This window comes from Trichechus manatus, unplaced genomic scaffold, assembly GCF_000243295.1.
Source record: "Trichechus manatus latirostris isolate Lorelei unplaced genomic scaffold, TriManLat1.0 scaffold00054, whole genome shotgun sequence".
Taxonomy (NCBI): domain Eukaryota; kingdom Metazoa; phylum Chordata; class Mammalia; order Sirenia; family Trichechidae; genus Trichechus; species Trichechus manatus.
In genome coordinates this window covers 7,771,452-7,788,457 of record NW_004443990.1, presented here as the reverse complement: position 1 = coordinate 7,788,457, position 17,006 = coordinate 7,771,452, and the positions used below count along the sequence as shown (strand labels likewise).

Sequence of the window (17,006 nt, the reverse complement as noted above, 5' to 3'; positions counted from 1 at the left end):
TGTGTGTGTGTGTGTGTGTGTGTGTGTGTGTGTGTAAGGGAGGAAGGGAAGACTGAGGAATTCAAAGTATCATAAAAACATTATCTTCAGAATAGAAAGATTGTATCTTACCATGGAGCATAAGAAGCAGCAATGAAGAAATAGATAACCATCCTATCACACATGTGAAAACAATGCTCCACTGTCCTAGTAAGGGGAAAAAAATGACTTAGGTAAATTTTTTAGCAAATTATGAGTGTAAGTATAGGTTATCACTCCACGATGTTGCAATTTCTATTCTTGTTCTAGTTTCTCAGGGCATTTAAAACTTCCCCTTCAAAGTCACACAGCGTTTTAAATACAATGTCAGACAAAGGTGGGGCCACAGGTAGAAACTTTACATTACTTCTAAGGGTCCAGATACAATAGGTACTCTCACCATGCATAAGACACATGGACAGACCTTACAATGGTCAGGAACTCTATAAAGTGGTAAACACAAATAAACAAGAAAAAAAAATCTGTCTTTGCTGATGTTTTGCATTTCTTTTGAGCTCTATCAATCTACTGTAAAAATGAAATTCCTTGAGGAGAGACTACTCTCTGGCCCCTATCACTGTATCAGGCACATAGTCATGGAACTCAGTAAACTCCCTGAACTGACATCACATTCTTCATGCTCACTCCACTTAAAGTGTCTTTTAAGAAGCTTTCACTTTCAATATCCTAGTGTAGACAGTAAGTTATAATAAGGAAAATTAAAAATCTAATTTGGCAACAGCAATAACAAAAACAAAGGCACACTTGCTGCAAGAGGGTGGCCACGTGGATTTCTCATCAAGTTCCTCCTCCCATTGCGGAAAAGCCAGGAAGTGTGCAAAGATCTCGCCTCACTGACGTCTAGTCACATAATGGATTAGACAGAATCCAGCCTCCATGAGTGCACAGCATTGTCTTGAATCCATTCTCAGTGCCCAAGGGCTAATAGCTATGATGTAGTAGAGCACCTTGCCTCACCATGTATGCACTGACTTGTTGGTGAAGAAGTGAAAACTATATTTGTGAGCAAAGGATAGCTTTCAGTCTACTAGTCAGAAACTACAGTTTAACTCCATAATAATTTAGGTCATAGGTCTAAAAAAATCAAACGCTAGACCAAAGCTTCTCAAACTTGTATGCACGTTTGAATCACCTGGGCTTATAAAATACAATCCTGGACTACAGTCCAGAAGATTCTAATTTAGAAGGGCTGGAAGATGGAGTAGAGGGTGGAGGGAAAAAGAGATTTTTTTTGGTTTTTAACTCCTTGGGTGATTCTGCTTTTTAGCCAGGTTTGATGCCTTTCTAAGACTGCTTTCTAGATTGTTACGGTGGGTAAAGTCAGACCCGGAATCTTATTCAAGATCTGCTACCCACCTCTCTGACCCTTATTCTCCTCACAGGTAAAATGCAAATAATATCTCTACCATAGAGTATGTGTGAGCATTAAATGAGATGATGTAGGCCGTGTGTTTAGCCCAGTACCTAGCACATACCCAGTAGGAAATCAATGAACGTTAGCTTCCTTTCCTCCTTTATTTAAATCAGGGCTATCCTTGGATATTAAAAAAATGTAAGGCAAAACCCTACACGTGGCTTATGATTCTAGCAGTGCTACTTCAGTGCTTAAGAGAGTCTGGTTTCTATTACACCTTCCTCTCTAGGCCCTGGCAGGGAGGCCCTGAAAACTGAAGTGGGCATCTACAACTCTTTATTGATTCAGAAATCTAGACATCAAAGCCAAGTCAGCCTAGGCAAACCACAAGGGTTAGATTGTGCCAAGAAGATAATGAAGTGCTCTGCTCTGGACTAGCCTCTGGGCTTTGCGACAGTGTACCCTCAAGAGCCAGGAAAGGAAATTTCGTGTCTCTCTGTGTCCCAGAACACCCTCATGATTCAACGCTATGGTTTTATTTTAAGCCCAGGGTACTGTCACCTTATAGGAAAAGGTTGCAGACTGCAAATGATATGCAATACTTTGAAGGGTTTTGGTGAAAATAGCACAAATCTGGCAGTCAGAGGTCCTGGGGTCAGGTTCTGCTGATGTCACTGACTCAGGCAAGTCAGGCCACTTCTCTGAGCCTCAGATTCCCCAAGTAAAAATTAAGGGGTTTGGATTAGAGGATCTCTAAGGATCCTTTCAGCTCTAAAATTCTATGATTCCATATGGGAGGTAACCAGTAATCATCTCATAAACCCCAAATCCCGCTCTTAAATGAAGCATATCTTTTTAATAATAGATTGTTTGAACAGCTTGAGATTTTTTTGGACACTCTGTAAAATCAAAAGGTATATTCTTCTCATATTATTTTAAATCACTCTTAGCCTATTGTATAATAAGCAACTCATTCCCACTTAAATGGTGTGTCGCTCTCTTTGTATTCTCCCAAATTAATACTTCACCCAGAGGAGGGATGCCTTTATGCCCTTTTCACTGGGGGGCTGAGGGTCACAGCACTGTTTGGAAAGTACCTGGCAGCTAACAGTAGCAAAATATGTCAATTTTGTTTGAATATATCCACCAGACTTAATCCTAAAAGCTGGACTTGACAAAACAGTAAACTGAAGCTGTGGTATACCTCCTTATATCACATAGTCCTTTGTAATTTTCAAAGCATTTTCACATACTTTATCTCATTCGCCTATCATAACGACCCTGTGAGTCACACATTATTATTCTCATTTTGCTGATGAAGAAACTGAGGCTCTATGAAGCCAAATGACATACTTAAGATCATAGTTAAGTGGCAGGGCTGGGACTCAAAGCCCTGAGTGCTGACTCCAAGTTCAATGTACTTTCTGACTACCCCGCAGCTGCTCCTCTCTCTTGCAGCATACTTAGTATGCTTGACAGCATTAGAAAAGCCCTCTCAGCATTTTAAGCTGTAAGTGCTGGGAACCAGTGAGGTTTTGTTTGTGGTTACTGAGGCTAAGTATGCTCTACTATTGCCACCATGAGCAAAGGCTTGCTTTCTTAAATACACATGGAGGTCCCCAAGTTCTGGTCAATCCAAAGCAAACGTCCTGAATAATGGGATGGCATTATAGTCTACAAGGCAGGAAAATGTCTCCTCTTCCCATCACCTGATGGAGCCCTGGTGGCACAGTGGTTAAGCGTTCAGCTGCTATCCAAAAGGTCGGCAGTTTGAATCCACCAGCCACTCCCTGGAAACCCTATGACCAGTTCTACTCTGTCCTATAGGATTGCTATGAGTCAGAATCGACTGGATGGCAACGGGTTTGGTTTTCTTTGTTTTTTCTTTGGTTTTCCCATCACCTGAAGAAAACACACTGGTATCAGAGACTAAGGAACATGTTGTGTCAACCATTCTTATCTGTTGAAATAGCATGCCATCCACTGTACCTTAAGTGACTCTTTTTCCATGCTACAATGTGAAATACTGTGGATACGATGAAGAGGGCACAGAGGCCCATTCCATAAATCCATGCTGTTATCTTTTCCCAGCAGTCATCCGACAGCCGATGGAGGAGGGCACTGCCAATGATGGCCGGAACAATGAGGAACTGGGGGAAAGGTGAAGAAAATGAAAAATCCTGGGTTTTACTGAATGGAGACCTTTGCTAAAAACACATAGGTTTACTAGGGACAAGTTCAGAAAAAAATAATTTTAAAACAAACATTTGCTTCTCCCAGGTAATCATAATGAGAGCCGGATAAAGTAGTCAGTTGCTGCACTGGGAACAGGTACGGCTGTTCAGTGCCCAGGAACCGTGCCAACCAACTGGCACACGAGTAAGCAGTTAAGGATGCAACATTACTCAACTGTTGCAAAACATGTTCTTTACCCTAATTTCATTAAATACAGACATACTTCACCCTATCTTCTAATTGGATTTAGATTAACTACTTAAAATATGCAAATGGCAAGCATATATCCAGATCTCCAAGAGAGGTCCTGCTTTTTAAATATCCTGTCCTGTTGCCCCCATGAGCTACTGAAATCTCAACACTTCAGCAAAAGCTAAATGAATGAATCAAATCAGAATCACGTATATGCACCATTTACAAAAATCAATTGCTCAAGTCATATGTCCTGATAAGTTTGGACGTGTACATTCTACCAATTTGGGGGCTACCACACAGAGTTTTTGGGTTATTTCATTTTTAATAGTGCCTTTCATGGAAGCCCTGGTGGCACAGTGGTTAACAGCTCAGCTGCTAGCCAAAAGGTCAGCAGTTTGAATCCACCAGCCGCTCCCTGGAAACCCTATGGGGCAGTTCTACTCTGTCCTATAGGGTTGCTATGAGTCTGAATCGACAGCAATGAGTTTTTGGATTTTTTCATGTAAGCAGGCGAAATTTACTCCCTAGGTCCACTTACTGAAAAAATTTTGAGAGATCAGAATCTTAGAAAGAGAATTTTGCACCATATTTCATATTCCACATAAACACAAATTTCAAGGTCTAGTCATATTAGTAACATATTTTGTAATAGCAGAAATATTTTTCTTGATGCTAGAACATACCCGGTAAAGAATACAAACTTTAGCAATTTTCTTATCTTTCTTCCCCCCAATACCTACTTTTGCCCTGTTGCAAAAGAATATGAAGTCCCCCAGATAAGATCAGCATGAATTTTCAAATGCTGAAGTTTTCACTGGCCCAGACCAAAAGGAGAAAATTAAGGACAATAAAGTTTTTTTCATAAAGCAAAATTTGATTTAAAGGAGTATCCTTTATTTTGAGATTATGCCTTTCCTACTTTTTTTCCTGTTAAAGCATCCTCTCTCTAATGAAGTGATGATGATGAAAGTTTTTTGTTTGTGTGTTTTAGAAATGTTACTGGTCTCTGAAATCCAAAACCCTAGGACATAGGTTAGTAAGTTTAATAAGATAACACTCTCCCTTCCAAAAAATTAATGTGGAGGTTTCCTCAGTTTTTCCTTTCCTTCAGTTTGTGCAACTGTTCCTTAGTTCGTGGCACATCCAGAAGAGATAAATTAAGGATTACTTATGGCCATCCTAAGCAAATATTATTCCTGAAGGTGAGCTGTGCATCAACGGCCACAACCATTATATTTAAATGCTTAACTTTATGCTCAGTAACAGACACATCATTGATTATTTTATTGGTCAACAGTATCAAACTATCAGTGCAACTATTCCTGCAACCTTCATTAGTCTTTTGTACAGTTGGTAACCGGAGAAAATACTGGATGCATATATTGAAGCCATGAGTGAAGAAACAAGTCACATAAACTAACTCTTGTTAAAACTTCTATGTTTTTTATATTCTAATCCTGCCCTAGACTTAAAAAAAAAATTTAAAAACTTATTTTCTTAGGGGCCTGTGGACAAACTACTATCTCAAGCATTTAATTTACTTTTAGCTCCGTCAAATTCACTGAAAATGTAGGCAAGAATAAAAGATGGATACCCAGGCAACTACAGCAGAAAGTCAAATGAGGCCATGCATTTTTTAAAACCAAGTTTGGGCTCTCAGCATTTTGATCTTCTCGTGCTGCAAAGCTCCCTTCACGTGAGCATGTCATTAAGGCAAGGACAGAGGTCAGCTCAACTCTAGCGAATTCCACTAAATCCTTTCTGTCCCCAGAATCTAAGCCATGGGTTCAGGTGAGACTGTCCATTAAAAGAGGTTACTTGGAATTTCCTTATTTAAGCCCTTTTATGGAATCCAGGGTAGGCATGTCAGGCACTAATTTTTTTCCTAAAGAAAAAAGTTTTAGCAAAATTCTAGCATAGTAATTATTTAAATAAAAATCTTTTCAGCACCCAAGGACAAAAGATATTCACTGATAAATGAATTATTACCAAGTAGTATCTCAATTTGCTATTATAATACACAAAACAGATGCTTTATAAAGTTTGATTTATGCCAAGTAATGACCAAATGGCTTTGTTCTGTGAGATTATAAAGTAATCCACCAAAACCTGTAATTTATTTAGAGTTTACTTCGCTTCATGGTTCCTTTACAGAAAATACTGTGACTATTTACTCTTTGAGGGAGGGGGCTGAAGAAAAGAAAAGGTACAACCTGAATTGAAGCAAGTTTTATTCTAATGACATATGTAAGTAACTAACATATTATACCAAAACTGTCTAGAATCATTAAACTAGACTGTTCTAAAAATTCTTCACTAAAGGAGTAAATTGGTTTCTAGTTCTTGTTTTCAAACTATACAACAGCAAAAACAAAAACAAAATTATACACCAGCTACCACTTTTCCCTCAAAAGTCTCACTAAATGCAACTTTCAAAGGGAATAATGAAACCAGTGATAATGGAAATTTATAATGACGTAAGAAAACTATGAAAATACATATATTTTCATACACACCACAGATACAAAAAGTAGAAAAGTACCAGCGTTAACAATTTATTTCTGGGTAGTTTTGTTTTTTATATATTTTTTAGTATTTTCAAAGTTTCTTCTAATGAGCATGTTTTGCTTTTATAAGCGTGAAAAAAAAATAACTGAGAATTTACGGACCAAATCTGCTTTTCCTCAGCAATATGGAATAATATGTGCTCTGAGAAGCAATAGCCACTACAGGTGTGTGGAGGAAGTGGCTACCTGTTTCAGGGTGCAGTGTAGTAGATTACTTAACATGACCCTTCTAGCCATAGTCTTTGTAACTCTCACCAAATAACTGGGTGAGAACTATGCAAATAAGGTGCTAGTGGCTCACCAAGAGGATTGGATATCTTACTAATAATGTAAATAAGGTACATAGCACCCTTGTGGGAGAAGAACCATGCAAATAAGGTGTATGGAACCATGATGAGGGGATTGGTCAGTTTTGCCATCCTGCTAGGCTTAAAAGAGCAGTCAATTGCAGAGCAGAGGGAGACCTACTACCACCAAGAAAGAAGAGCGAGGAGTGGAACACATCCATTGGAACCAGGATTCCTGCACTGAGACCTAGAGCTGGGAGGCAAAGAGAGAGAGCTGTAACACCGGAGACAGCAAAGACGGCAAGAAGCGGTAGCAGAAAAACGGTGGCAGCAGAGGCAGCTAAACAAGGAGACTGGCAGGAGACGGCAAGGTGGGCTTCCTGGCCCACAGAGCAAGGTGGTTACAGTGGGTGTGCCAACCTGTGGAGCAAGAGAGCCAAGAACCTTCCGGCAGACTTCCTGGTGGACAGGGGTGCCTCCAGGCACTTGGCAGCAAAGCTAGGCTCACCAACCACGGAGCGGAGCGAGAGAGCTAAGCACCTTTGGGCAAAAGGCTTGCTGGAGGAGTAGGGTGCCTCTGGACAATTGGTACGGTTAAGTTTGCACATAGATCTAGAGCTGAGCGCCTTCGGGCCGAGGCTTTGGATGCCTCTGGGCACCTATCAGCAGAACTGAAAGAACTTTGTAACACTTGCCTGAGCATGGCAGAGAGCGAGGGGCCAGAGAGAGGTGTGCCTGTGGGCATGGCTCAGAAGAGGCTGTCCTGATTGAAGAACTGTATCCTGAGAATTCCTGAACCTGAATTGTAATCTGTTACTTCCCTAATAAACCTCATAATTGTGAGTATTGTCTGTGAGTTTTGTGCGGCCATTGCAACAAATTATCGAACCCAGCAGAGAAGCAGAGAGTGCCCTGGGAGGGTGGAAGCACGTCTGACCTCTGCCTCATAGGAATTAGCCTTGGGCTGTTGATCTTGATTCTGCTTCCCCCTTGCAAAGTTAGAGGAAGTCAGATGCCACCGCCACGCTACACCATTTTTACACAGGGGATCACTCAGTAAAAAAAATTACCTCTTTAAACAAACTATGAATTTTCCTTGCCAACGAATACCGTTGATTGTCTTGAAAAGGCGATTCATTTCATTCCAGGGCTGACAGTCTTAATGAATAGGTTTCCAGGGTTTTCCTGTAACTAGTGTACCTACTATTACTATTCTTTTAAAGAAGATCTTGCGGGAGAAAACAAATCCAGGACAGAGCTGACTGTAGGTTAGGGCACTCAAAGCGTTCTGCATACTCACACAGTTTCTGGTGACATGACCCAGCACTGATACCTTGGTAGGCAAGGTCACAGAGATGGGTAAATCCAACTAACAGTCCTGAGGTTTCTAGAGATCATTACCCCTTCCTCCCACAAAGCCCTTGGGGAAGATGGAAGTGGCAGAAACCTTGTACTCACTGCATGCGTGTAACAGTTAGCAGCATGTTCATAGCAAGTTGGTTTGTAACGGCCATTGGCTGGAGCCCGGTGGTTCATGAACCTGTAGAAACAAAAAGACATCATGTGGGAACAGCTCAAAGCGTGTAAAGAACAATGGCGAAGGCTGCCAATGGTTGCTTGGCGTATTCTAAATGAAGATGTGACTGCTGGAAATGCCTAGTTACAGGAACAAAAAGCCACTAAAGAGATGTAAACTAAGCCAATAGCAATGATCCTAAAGCAAATACTCCAATTTACTGGATTAAGGATTCTTTCAGTTTATTCAAAAGAAAAACCTTCTACCAACCGAAAAGAAACAGAAACTACATTTACTTCCTTCAACTGGTACCCCCTACACTCAAAAAAAAAAAAAAAAAAAAGGTGGGAGTGGGCACAACTAAATCTTAACAGTAATCAAGAGAATTTTTCTAAACTTTAAAATTCCTCATTGCTGTCATTAAATGAAAAGGAATCCAATATATCTGAAAGGTTTCTACAGTGAAACCTGTGAAAGCCAGAACTTGACAGGACTGCCTTGCTTCTCCCGGTCTTTCAAGTTCTCCACCTTTGACAGGGTGCAATCTTACCACTTTTTTATCGCTCGTTTTACTGGAAAATACTTGAGTTTTCCTTCTCTGACAGGTTTCCGCCTTCATAGGTTCCAGCTTTCACAGGTTTTACTGTATTGTCTCTCTCAAAATTTATAAGGCTTTATACATGTAGATCTTTGAACCCTACGTAACTAGCAAGCCTGTCCAACTAGTTTTCCTGTATTACGTACCTGTTCCGGCACCAGTCAAATTAAATAAATGATACCAGCTACCTGTAGGCCACCTAAAACAGGAGGTACATTTTTTTCCCCTGTACTCTTCCTTATTTAAAAGAATTTACTTCAAAAACCAAACACATGACTAATATCTGATATTCTGGCTATAAAACTCACATAAATACACAAATGTGTGCATGTAAGTATCAAAATCTCCTCACGCACAGACATGCAATCAGATTCCACGCTTCCTTTTGGGCTAGCTTTGTGACAATCAGCATTACAGTGACAAACAAGAATCGCACAAAACCTGAAGAGTCGAATACCATGTTTCCATTTACGTACTTGGGTAAGATGCCTCCACAACCAAGACTCATCACCCACCCGCCCCCATCCCAAGCCAAGCTTCATGAAGCTGTTCTCTGGAAAAAGAGGGATGTAAACTCAAGAGGAGAAAAACACGGCTGTCTGAATAAAAGAGGAAAGAAGCAGATGCAGAGAAGCAAACGGAGGTGAAAGAGTCCTGACAGCATTCAAGTCTGGAGACCCAGCTGCATCCCTCCCTGCACTTGGGAGTCCACGAGACGTCAACAGGCTCTTCGTGACAAATCATCCTTCTGCTCCAGCTAGTTCAAGGTAGGTTTTTGTTACTTGCCACTAATGAGCTCTGACTAGGTACACCTCATTAATTCAGAAGAAGAAAAATGGTACCAGGCTAAACCAAATGGCAGAGCCAGGATGCCAAAAATTGGCTAAAATGCATGGTCAAGCCATTCTAAATAATGCCCAGTTTAGGAACAAAAAACAAGCCAACACATTCTCCCTGAATTAAGAAGAACCCGTTGTCCTTAGATCAAATGAGTAAAAATAAAATAGCAGTCTCTGGTAAACCCATCCATATAGATCAGGTGGAAAATCCCCTGGGGGATGAATTTGGGACAGTGATATTTTACCTGGATCATTAATGCGTTAGCTACCTAACTGGTGTGTGATACAGCTACTTACTGAATTGAATCCACCAGATGGTTTGAAAACTAAGAGAAATGTACAGTTAGCAGCTTCAGAATTTATCCAAGCTAACTGCTCATGTTGATAAAAAAATTTCTAGCATCATCTCTTCTCCCCTGATAATCCTGTAAATAATTTTACTAATTTCCTAAGGGACGAGAGTATTGCCGTAAGCTCTTACTAGTTAAAAGGAAAATAATTACACTCTTGGGAAGAATGCTTTAGAAGTATCCCAAGCATTCAAGGATCTACGGCATCATTAACCTGAGCTACAACAACAGAGCTGTAAGTAGCATACCCTATTAGGAATTTTAAAGGGTAAAGAGTAAGGCTCCAAGATGGTTGAGGTTAGGTTAAATTGAAAGCTCTCTGTGCAGGGTGCAGGACGTAGGGTTCGTCTACCCACCACCAGGCTGCAGACTAAAATAGCAATTTATATCTCTGGCAGCCCAATCTAAAAATAGTCAGGCCATTACACAGCAACACAGACAGACTTTCACAGTTTCTCACAAAAGCAAAGAAGCTAGGTGGCTGTGTCTGTGACAGTCCCAGCCCACCTGGAATACCTCTGGTTAAAAATAAAGGCAGAAGTTGTAGAGAAAAATATCTCACTTTAAGATAGTCTCTCATGACGGACAGCGCACGACTCAGGCAAAAAGGAAAGGTAAGAGCAGCTATCCTAGCAGCAACTCTCCTCAGAACAATTCACTGGGGCTCAGTGGGAAAGACAACACAGTTGTTCTGCAGGAACATTTGCAATGCCATTTTTGCATTTCTCTCTGGCCTGCCAGGGTATAATCAAGCCTCCTCCAAAACCGTCCTGAAGAAATCACTCCTAAGACCTAAATGGAAAAGCAGATGCAAAATGCAAATGAACTCCCACACACTGAACCTATTCTCTTCCTCAAAGAAAGAAAAGAGAAGGGTTGTCAAGTGTTAGGAAAACAGAACCCATTTATGGAAGACAGAGCCTTAACCAGCACACTGGTTAAGAGCTAGGCTGCAAAGGTCAGCAGTTCAAATTCACCAGCCACTCCTTGGAAACCCTATGGGGCAGTTCTACTCTGTCCTATAGGGTTGCCATGATTTGGAATCAACTCGATGGCAGCGGGTTTGGTTTTTGGTACCCACATTTAATGCAGAGTAACCCCAATGATGGAGTCCCTGGGTGGTGCCAACAGTTAAGGCTGCCATCTGAAAGGCTGAAGTCTACCGAGAGGTGCCTCAGAAGGAAGGCCTGGTGACTTGCATCACAAAAATCAGCCACTGAAAAGCCTGTGGAGCACGGTTCTCCTCTGACATATATAGAGTTCCCACGAGTCAGAGTAGACTCAAAGCAACTGGTAACCTTAATGGTTACCCAATGCTCTAATAGAGTATTCCAGCAAGCTTTAGGGGGTAAGAGGAAGGTGATTTAGTACTGGATACAGAGACTACACTTAACAAGGCCATTAGTGACGCAAGGTTTGTTCACTTATGCCCTCACTTTTTCTGTCAGCCCTCTCTTGTCTCCCCCTTGCTCAGGGTCCTATGTCCCATGCCTCTCTCAACCCCCTAACGGAACTTCAAAATTATGGAGGGGAAGAACATGTCCAGACCCAGGGACACTCCTTAGCTCCTTAAAAGCCAGTGGCCGTCAAGCTGACTCCGACTCATAGCGAACCCACGTGTCAGAGTAGAACTGTGTTCCATAGGGGTTTCAATGGCTGATTTTTTCGGGAAGCTCTTCAAATTTGGCTCAAAGCGCTGCACCCTCTAAAAGTGCATCGGCAACCCACCATGTCCGAGGTCTAAGACCAAATTCCAGAAGTTGTCCTTGATTCCTATGTGTTCCTCACTCTCCAAATGCAACGCTGCCCTCAAAATACACTTCCAATCAGTCCACCTCTATACAGTTCCGCAGCTACCACCTACATCAAGACAGGAGCATCTCTGGTCTGTAAAAATACGAAGTCTCTTAATGGGTCCCTCTGGTTGTCAGGAGCTACAGTAGTCAATTAACAACAGATATCACACACCCCAACCCCAGCTTAAAAGCCTGCCTTTGGCTTCCCAAAGCACTTAGGATAACAACTCCTCAGCAGCCTATGAACTCTGCGTGGTCTGGCCCTCACTTTCCTCTCACTCTCCACACTCCAGTCACTCCACCTCCTTTCTGGTCCTCAAACACACCAAGGTCTGGTTGGCCTCGGGGTGTTTGCATGTGCTCTTGGTTTCTGCCTGGAACATTCTCCTCCCAAATGCTCTGCTCTTCTCATCCTTCAAGCACAAATGTCACCTCCTTAGAAAGGTTCTCCTGATCACCTACCCAAAGTAGTACTCCAGCCTCCCCACCCCAGCAGAGCCTTTTATCACAATTGGTAATGACCTGATTTATTTTTTGAACTTATTTTTTATTTTATCTTCTCCCACTGTAGTAAGAATTCCACCAGGACTGACTTACTCACCTCTTCATTTGCAACCCAAACACAATGTCTACTTTATTGCTGGTGCTTAATAAATAATTGTTGAATGGGTGACTAGAAAGATAGACATTTCAACTCTGCGAAACTATTTTATCTTGAGAGATATCCCAAAGTTAACCAGTTTCCCTGTCTATCCGTAACAGAGAGAAACAGGCAGTCTACGAGCCAGAAGAACCTTGACTTGTGAAAAGAAAATTCTTAAAAGGACAAGACAGTGGACATCCCAAGGGCTCTTTCATTATCACTTCATGGTGCAATGTAAGCTGAGCCCTGCCCATAGCACCTTACTGTTAACCAATCAGCTACCTCTTATGATGGAGGAAGGAGTCCTGGTAGTGCAGTGGTTAAGCACTTGGCTGCTAACCAAAAGGTCCGCGATTCAAACCCACCAGCTGTACCGCAAGAGAAAGATATGGCAGGTTACAGCCTTAGAAACCCTGTGGGGCAGTTCTACTCTGACCTATAGGGTGGCTATGAGTCAGAATCGACTCAGTGGCAATGGGTTTATGATGGAGGCTCACCCTTGGAATGACACTTGTCAAGGAAAGTGTCCACTGATAGAGCTGGTCACAGTGGTGAGAGGCTCTTGATTTAATTACTAAATAAAGGAGAATGTGTATCTAAGGTGACTACTCCATGCCAGTGATTCAGTGCCCTGAGAACAGGCAAAAGAGACAACAGGCAGGCCCTTTAGAATAAGATGTTCCCCCCAACCCCAATACAGGCAGTACCCGGGTTACTAACTTCCACCTTAAGGATAATTCCTACTTGCCCTTTAATGTTATATAGATTTGCCCTCAGTTTGAAACAACTGAAAACCAAAAACCAAACCTGTTGCCAAAGCTTAGTGGTTTCCGACTCATAGTGACCCTACAGGATACAGCAGAACTGCCCCCCATAGGGTTTCTGAGGAACAGCTGGTGAATTCGAACTGCCAACCTTCTGGTTAGCAGTCGAGCTCTTAACCACCATGCCACCTTTTCAGCAACAAATTCTTCCTCACAATCACCTTCACTGGCAGCTTTTAAATCAATGAACAGCCTGCAGGCCTTTTCTTGCACTAAACCCATTGGGGTCGAGTCTGAACAGCCATCCTAGGACAGAGCAGAACTGCCCCCATAAGGTTTCCAAGGAGCGGCTGAGTGGATTCGAACTGTCAGCCTTTTTGGTTAGCAGCCAAGCTCTTAACCACTGCACCACCAGGGCTCCACTAAAGTGAGGCTAAATAAGAACCCTATGCACCTGTTCCAACTTACCTACAAATTCTTAAAGACACAGTTAGGAACGGATCTCGTTCGTAAGGTGGGGACTGCCTGTAGTCAATTTTTAAAGCTGATCACAATGCAGGGGCTGAGGAAAGGAACATCTTTTTTCCTTGGATTTTTGGCTGCAAGGCTGGAAAAATGAATGTGCAACAGCAAGAAGATAAGTAGAAGCTTTCTGGGTCCTGAACCTCCCTGATGGACACACAGATGTGGTGCAGAGGTGAGCTGGCAGCATGGGCGGTAGAAAGACATGAACGTGAACCCTTGGGTCTGTTCCTTCATAGCCATGTGACCAAGGGCAAGTTCCCCTTACTTTCTAACCCTGTTTGCTCTTTGCTCTTCTATTAAATGGGTATAAACTGTCTACCAGGGTTACAGCTGAGGATGAGATGAGTAATAGACAAGCACCCAGACAGTGCCTAGCACAGACAGGCACTCAATAGACAGGCACTCAATAAACATTAGCAGTTATCATCAGCCAGAGATAATGTGAAGGGGAAAGAATAACTGTGTGTGTGCGCGTGTGCGTGTGCGTGTCCTGTGGGGAGACCCAAGTGTGGAAGGAATACAGCAAAAGAGATAAAAGAAGCTCTCTGCATTCCAGTGGAATTTCTCGCATCCTAGCCTTTTTGAGAAGCTATGCACATGTGAAGAGCTCCACTTAGGGCAGCAGGCAGCAGGTTAAGTTTCCTTACAGCCCTCCTGGGCAGAAATAGCAGAACTCTGGAAGTTGATCCAAAGCCACAATAATCAAGTCTCCATTATGAAAAAACCAGCAAGGTATTCAGGGTTTTCTTGTAATTTAGGCACAGCTACAAACCATTGCCCAATGAAATTTTTTTACTGCAGTCAAATGCTCCTCAATCTGAGTCCTGATAAATCTACCAGGGGAAGGAACACATCTATTCAAACATGACGTGTCCCTGCCTCCACTTCCTTTGCAATTTGCCCTACCTGTAACAATCCTGAATGCTATGAAAGATATGTACTAAGTATGGCTTTAAGAGGTACAGAAAAGTACTGTCAACCTTTTAACGTGTGAACCACAAAAATCAGGACTTTGTTTTATTAGTTTTCATTTGCAGGCTTTACTTCCAAGTTCAAATTGACCCTTGGAAAATATCCTTCCAATCTAGCCTATCATAAACAGGAAATTGCAGGGATCACTCAGTCTTCAAAGAAAATCAGGGTAGGTCTAGATGTCATCAGGAAAGGAACTGCTAAACATGTATTGAACAGAATATTGTGCAACCAAAAGTCTATGCCCAAGAAAATGCCTCTATTTTTAATTTTGTAATGGATAAAGCAAGGCGCAAAATTACATTACTGTGCTAAGAAGGGCTAGGCAGATTAGTGTCCAGCAAAAAGAAGATAGTTCAATCTGCTGAGATGGTGGGACCCTAAATGAATGTTAATTTTTTTTCCCATTTAACACTATTTTAGTATTTATGCAACAAATAATAAAAAGAAGACTCCTACAGGATGGGAAAACAATACAAACTCTTGATCAAATAAGGAAAGGGTAATTTCACAGAATATTGCCAATTTTCTCTGAAAACAGGAAGAGCACAGATGTGCAGAGAAGTAAAACTAAATCAAAAAGACCACACGCACAGGATGGCAAGATGTGCCTGAGACATGTCACTTTCTCCCTTAAAGCCCTTCCAGTCTTCATTCCTGACCTCATGCTCCAAAGCGAAAACACCACAGTTCTTTTCTGCCCTTAGAAACACTGACAGGAAGTTCTCACTGGGGCAGTAGTACCAGGCATTCAACACCCTGAGTGACAAGCAATATTCAGAAGTCAGTCCCAGTCTTCAAACAGATCTCCCTGCTGATGGCACAGTCCACACAACGCTTCTTATACACTTTTTGGCTCCATCACCCTTTGGAACTGGGAGAGGAATGAAGTAGTGTAAGCATACTGGTTGAATGGACAGCTAAGAAAAAATGCGGAGTTGGAAAGGAAAAAATTTGCAGTTTAAAATTTTGAAATAAAATCCAGTGCCTAAAACTCAACTACAGTAACCTTCTTGAAAGACTTCATGCATTCCTTTTCTTCCTTCAAATCCCCCCGTCACTGAAATGTCTGGGAATGGGGATGGCTGCCTGATTCAGACAGGATTCAGACAAAGGGATAGAGAGTTACCACAAACACAGGAGAAGTGAACTTTCACCCACTTACTTAAACGAAAAAGAATTAGAAGACAAACCCAGAGCTTCCTCTCGGAAGCACGGGCCAGCTTCCATCCATTACTAGACGGCAGAAAGCCTTGGAGACCGGGAGAAAGGCCACCGTGCCTCCTTATACTGAGTTCCCACCAGCTCTCCAGTGAATGAGCAGCCGGCCAGCCTTCCGGTGGCGCCTTCTGGGTTCCTCCTCCTCTTTTCTTAACACACAGGCGCCTCAACAGCAGGTCTCACCAGCCGAACGTTAACTTGCCCCTTCGCAGTGCCCAAAATAGCACCGCCCAGGGACGATAAGCCCGAGAATCAGCAAGGCCCAGACAGAACCAGGCAATGCGAAGCCGAAAGGAGCGTGCCTCAGTTTCCCTTTTGCTAAGGCCGTTCACAAACAAAGCATCTAAAACGCCCAGCACCCTGCTTTACCGCAAACCACGCTGCAGGGCACAGCAGCTGCCGGCCCCCGTTCCGCGCTCCCCGGGAGCCCCGCACCCTAGGGGAAAAGGGGTGGAAGCCAAAGTCAGGGTCGAAGGAACGGGAACCGGCGCCTGCCGCTGGAGTTCAGAGGGAGCAGGAGCCCTGCCCGGAGAGGTGTCGGGAGGGTGAAACCAGGTGAGCAAGAGGATCCCCTGGAAGGAGGGTAAGGTTGGGGTCTGGGAATGCATCTGAGTCTACAGATCACGATGGGGGGACCCAGGTCAGGCACAAGATCCCGGTCCTCAGAGGAAGGGGATCGCTCAGGGAGAGCAGGGCGGGGAATCCCTCGGGAGCTGGTCCTGGGCCAATGCGTGGGACCCACGGGGGGGATGGATCCAGGTGAGAAGCCGGGACCCACGCGGAAGGATGCGGGATATAGAGACCCGCTCCCGACACGGGCTGCGAGGCGAGGAGGGGGCGCCATCCGTCTCACCGCTGGAATCGATTCTTGAACCGCATTGATCCTCCGCTCCTCCTCGGGGGCCGGGGAGCTCCGTCTCGTCAGCACCGGTGGCTGGGCGCGCGGCCCTCATGGGCTTAGGCTGCTCCGGAGGCCGCCCGCGTGCCAGGCGGAGCCTGCTCGGCAGAGAAGGACCGGAGTGGGCCAGGCCGGGGGTCGGGATAGGGCGGGGGCCAGACCCGGCGACTGGGGGCGGGCGGGAGGCCGCTTAAACGGCCCCGGCGC

At 43.4% G+C, this 17,006-nt stretch overlaps 1 protein-coding gene across 1 annotated transcript in view; it reads right to left on the bottom strand.

Moving 5' to 3' along the window:
* The window catches only part of MMD (monocyte to macrophage differentiation associated), a 32,159-nt gene extending 15,158 nt beyond the window's left edge, over positions 1-17,001 (bottom strand). The window contains exons 1-4 of the mRNA XM_004377905.1: positions 16,755-17,001; positions 8,136-8,217; positions 3,383-3,543; positions 112-186 (exon numbers count right to left, since the gene is read on the bottom strand). Coding sequence (XP_004377962.1) covers positions 112-186; positions 3,383-3,543; positions 8,136-8,217; positions 16,755-16,780 — 344 coding nt within the window. The 5' untranslated portion in view covers positions 16,781-17,001. The remainder of the gene's footprint in view (positions 1-111; positions 187-3,382; positions 3,544-8,135; positions 8,218-16,754) is intronic.
* Positions 17,002-17,006: the final 5 nt, after the last annotated feature.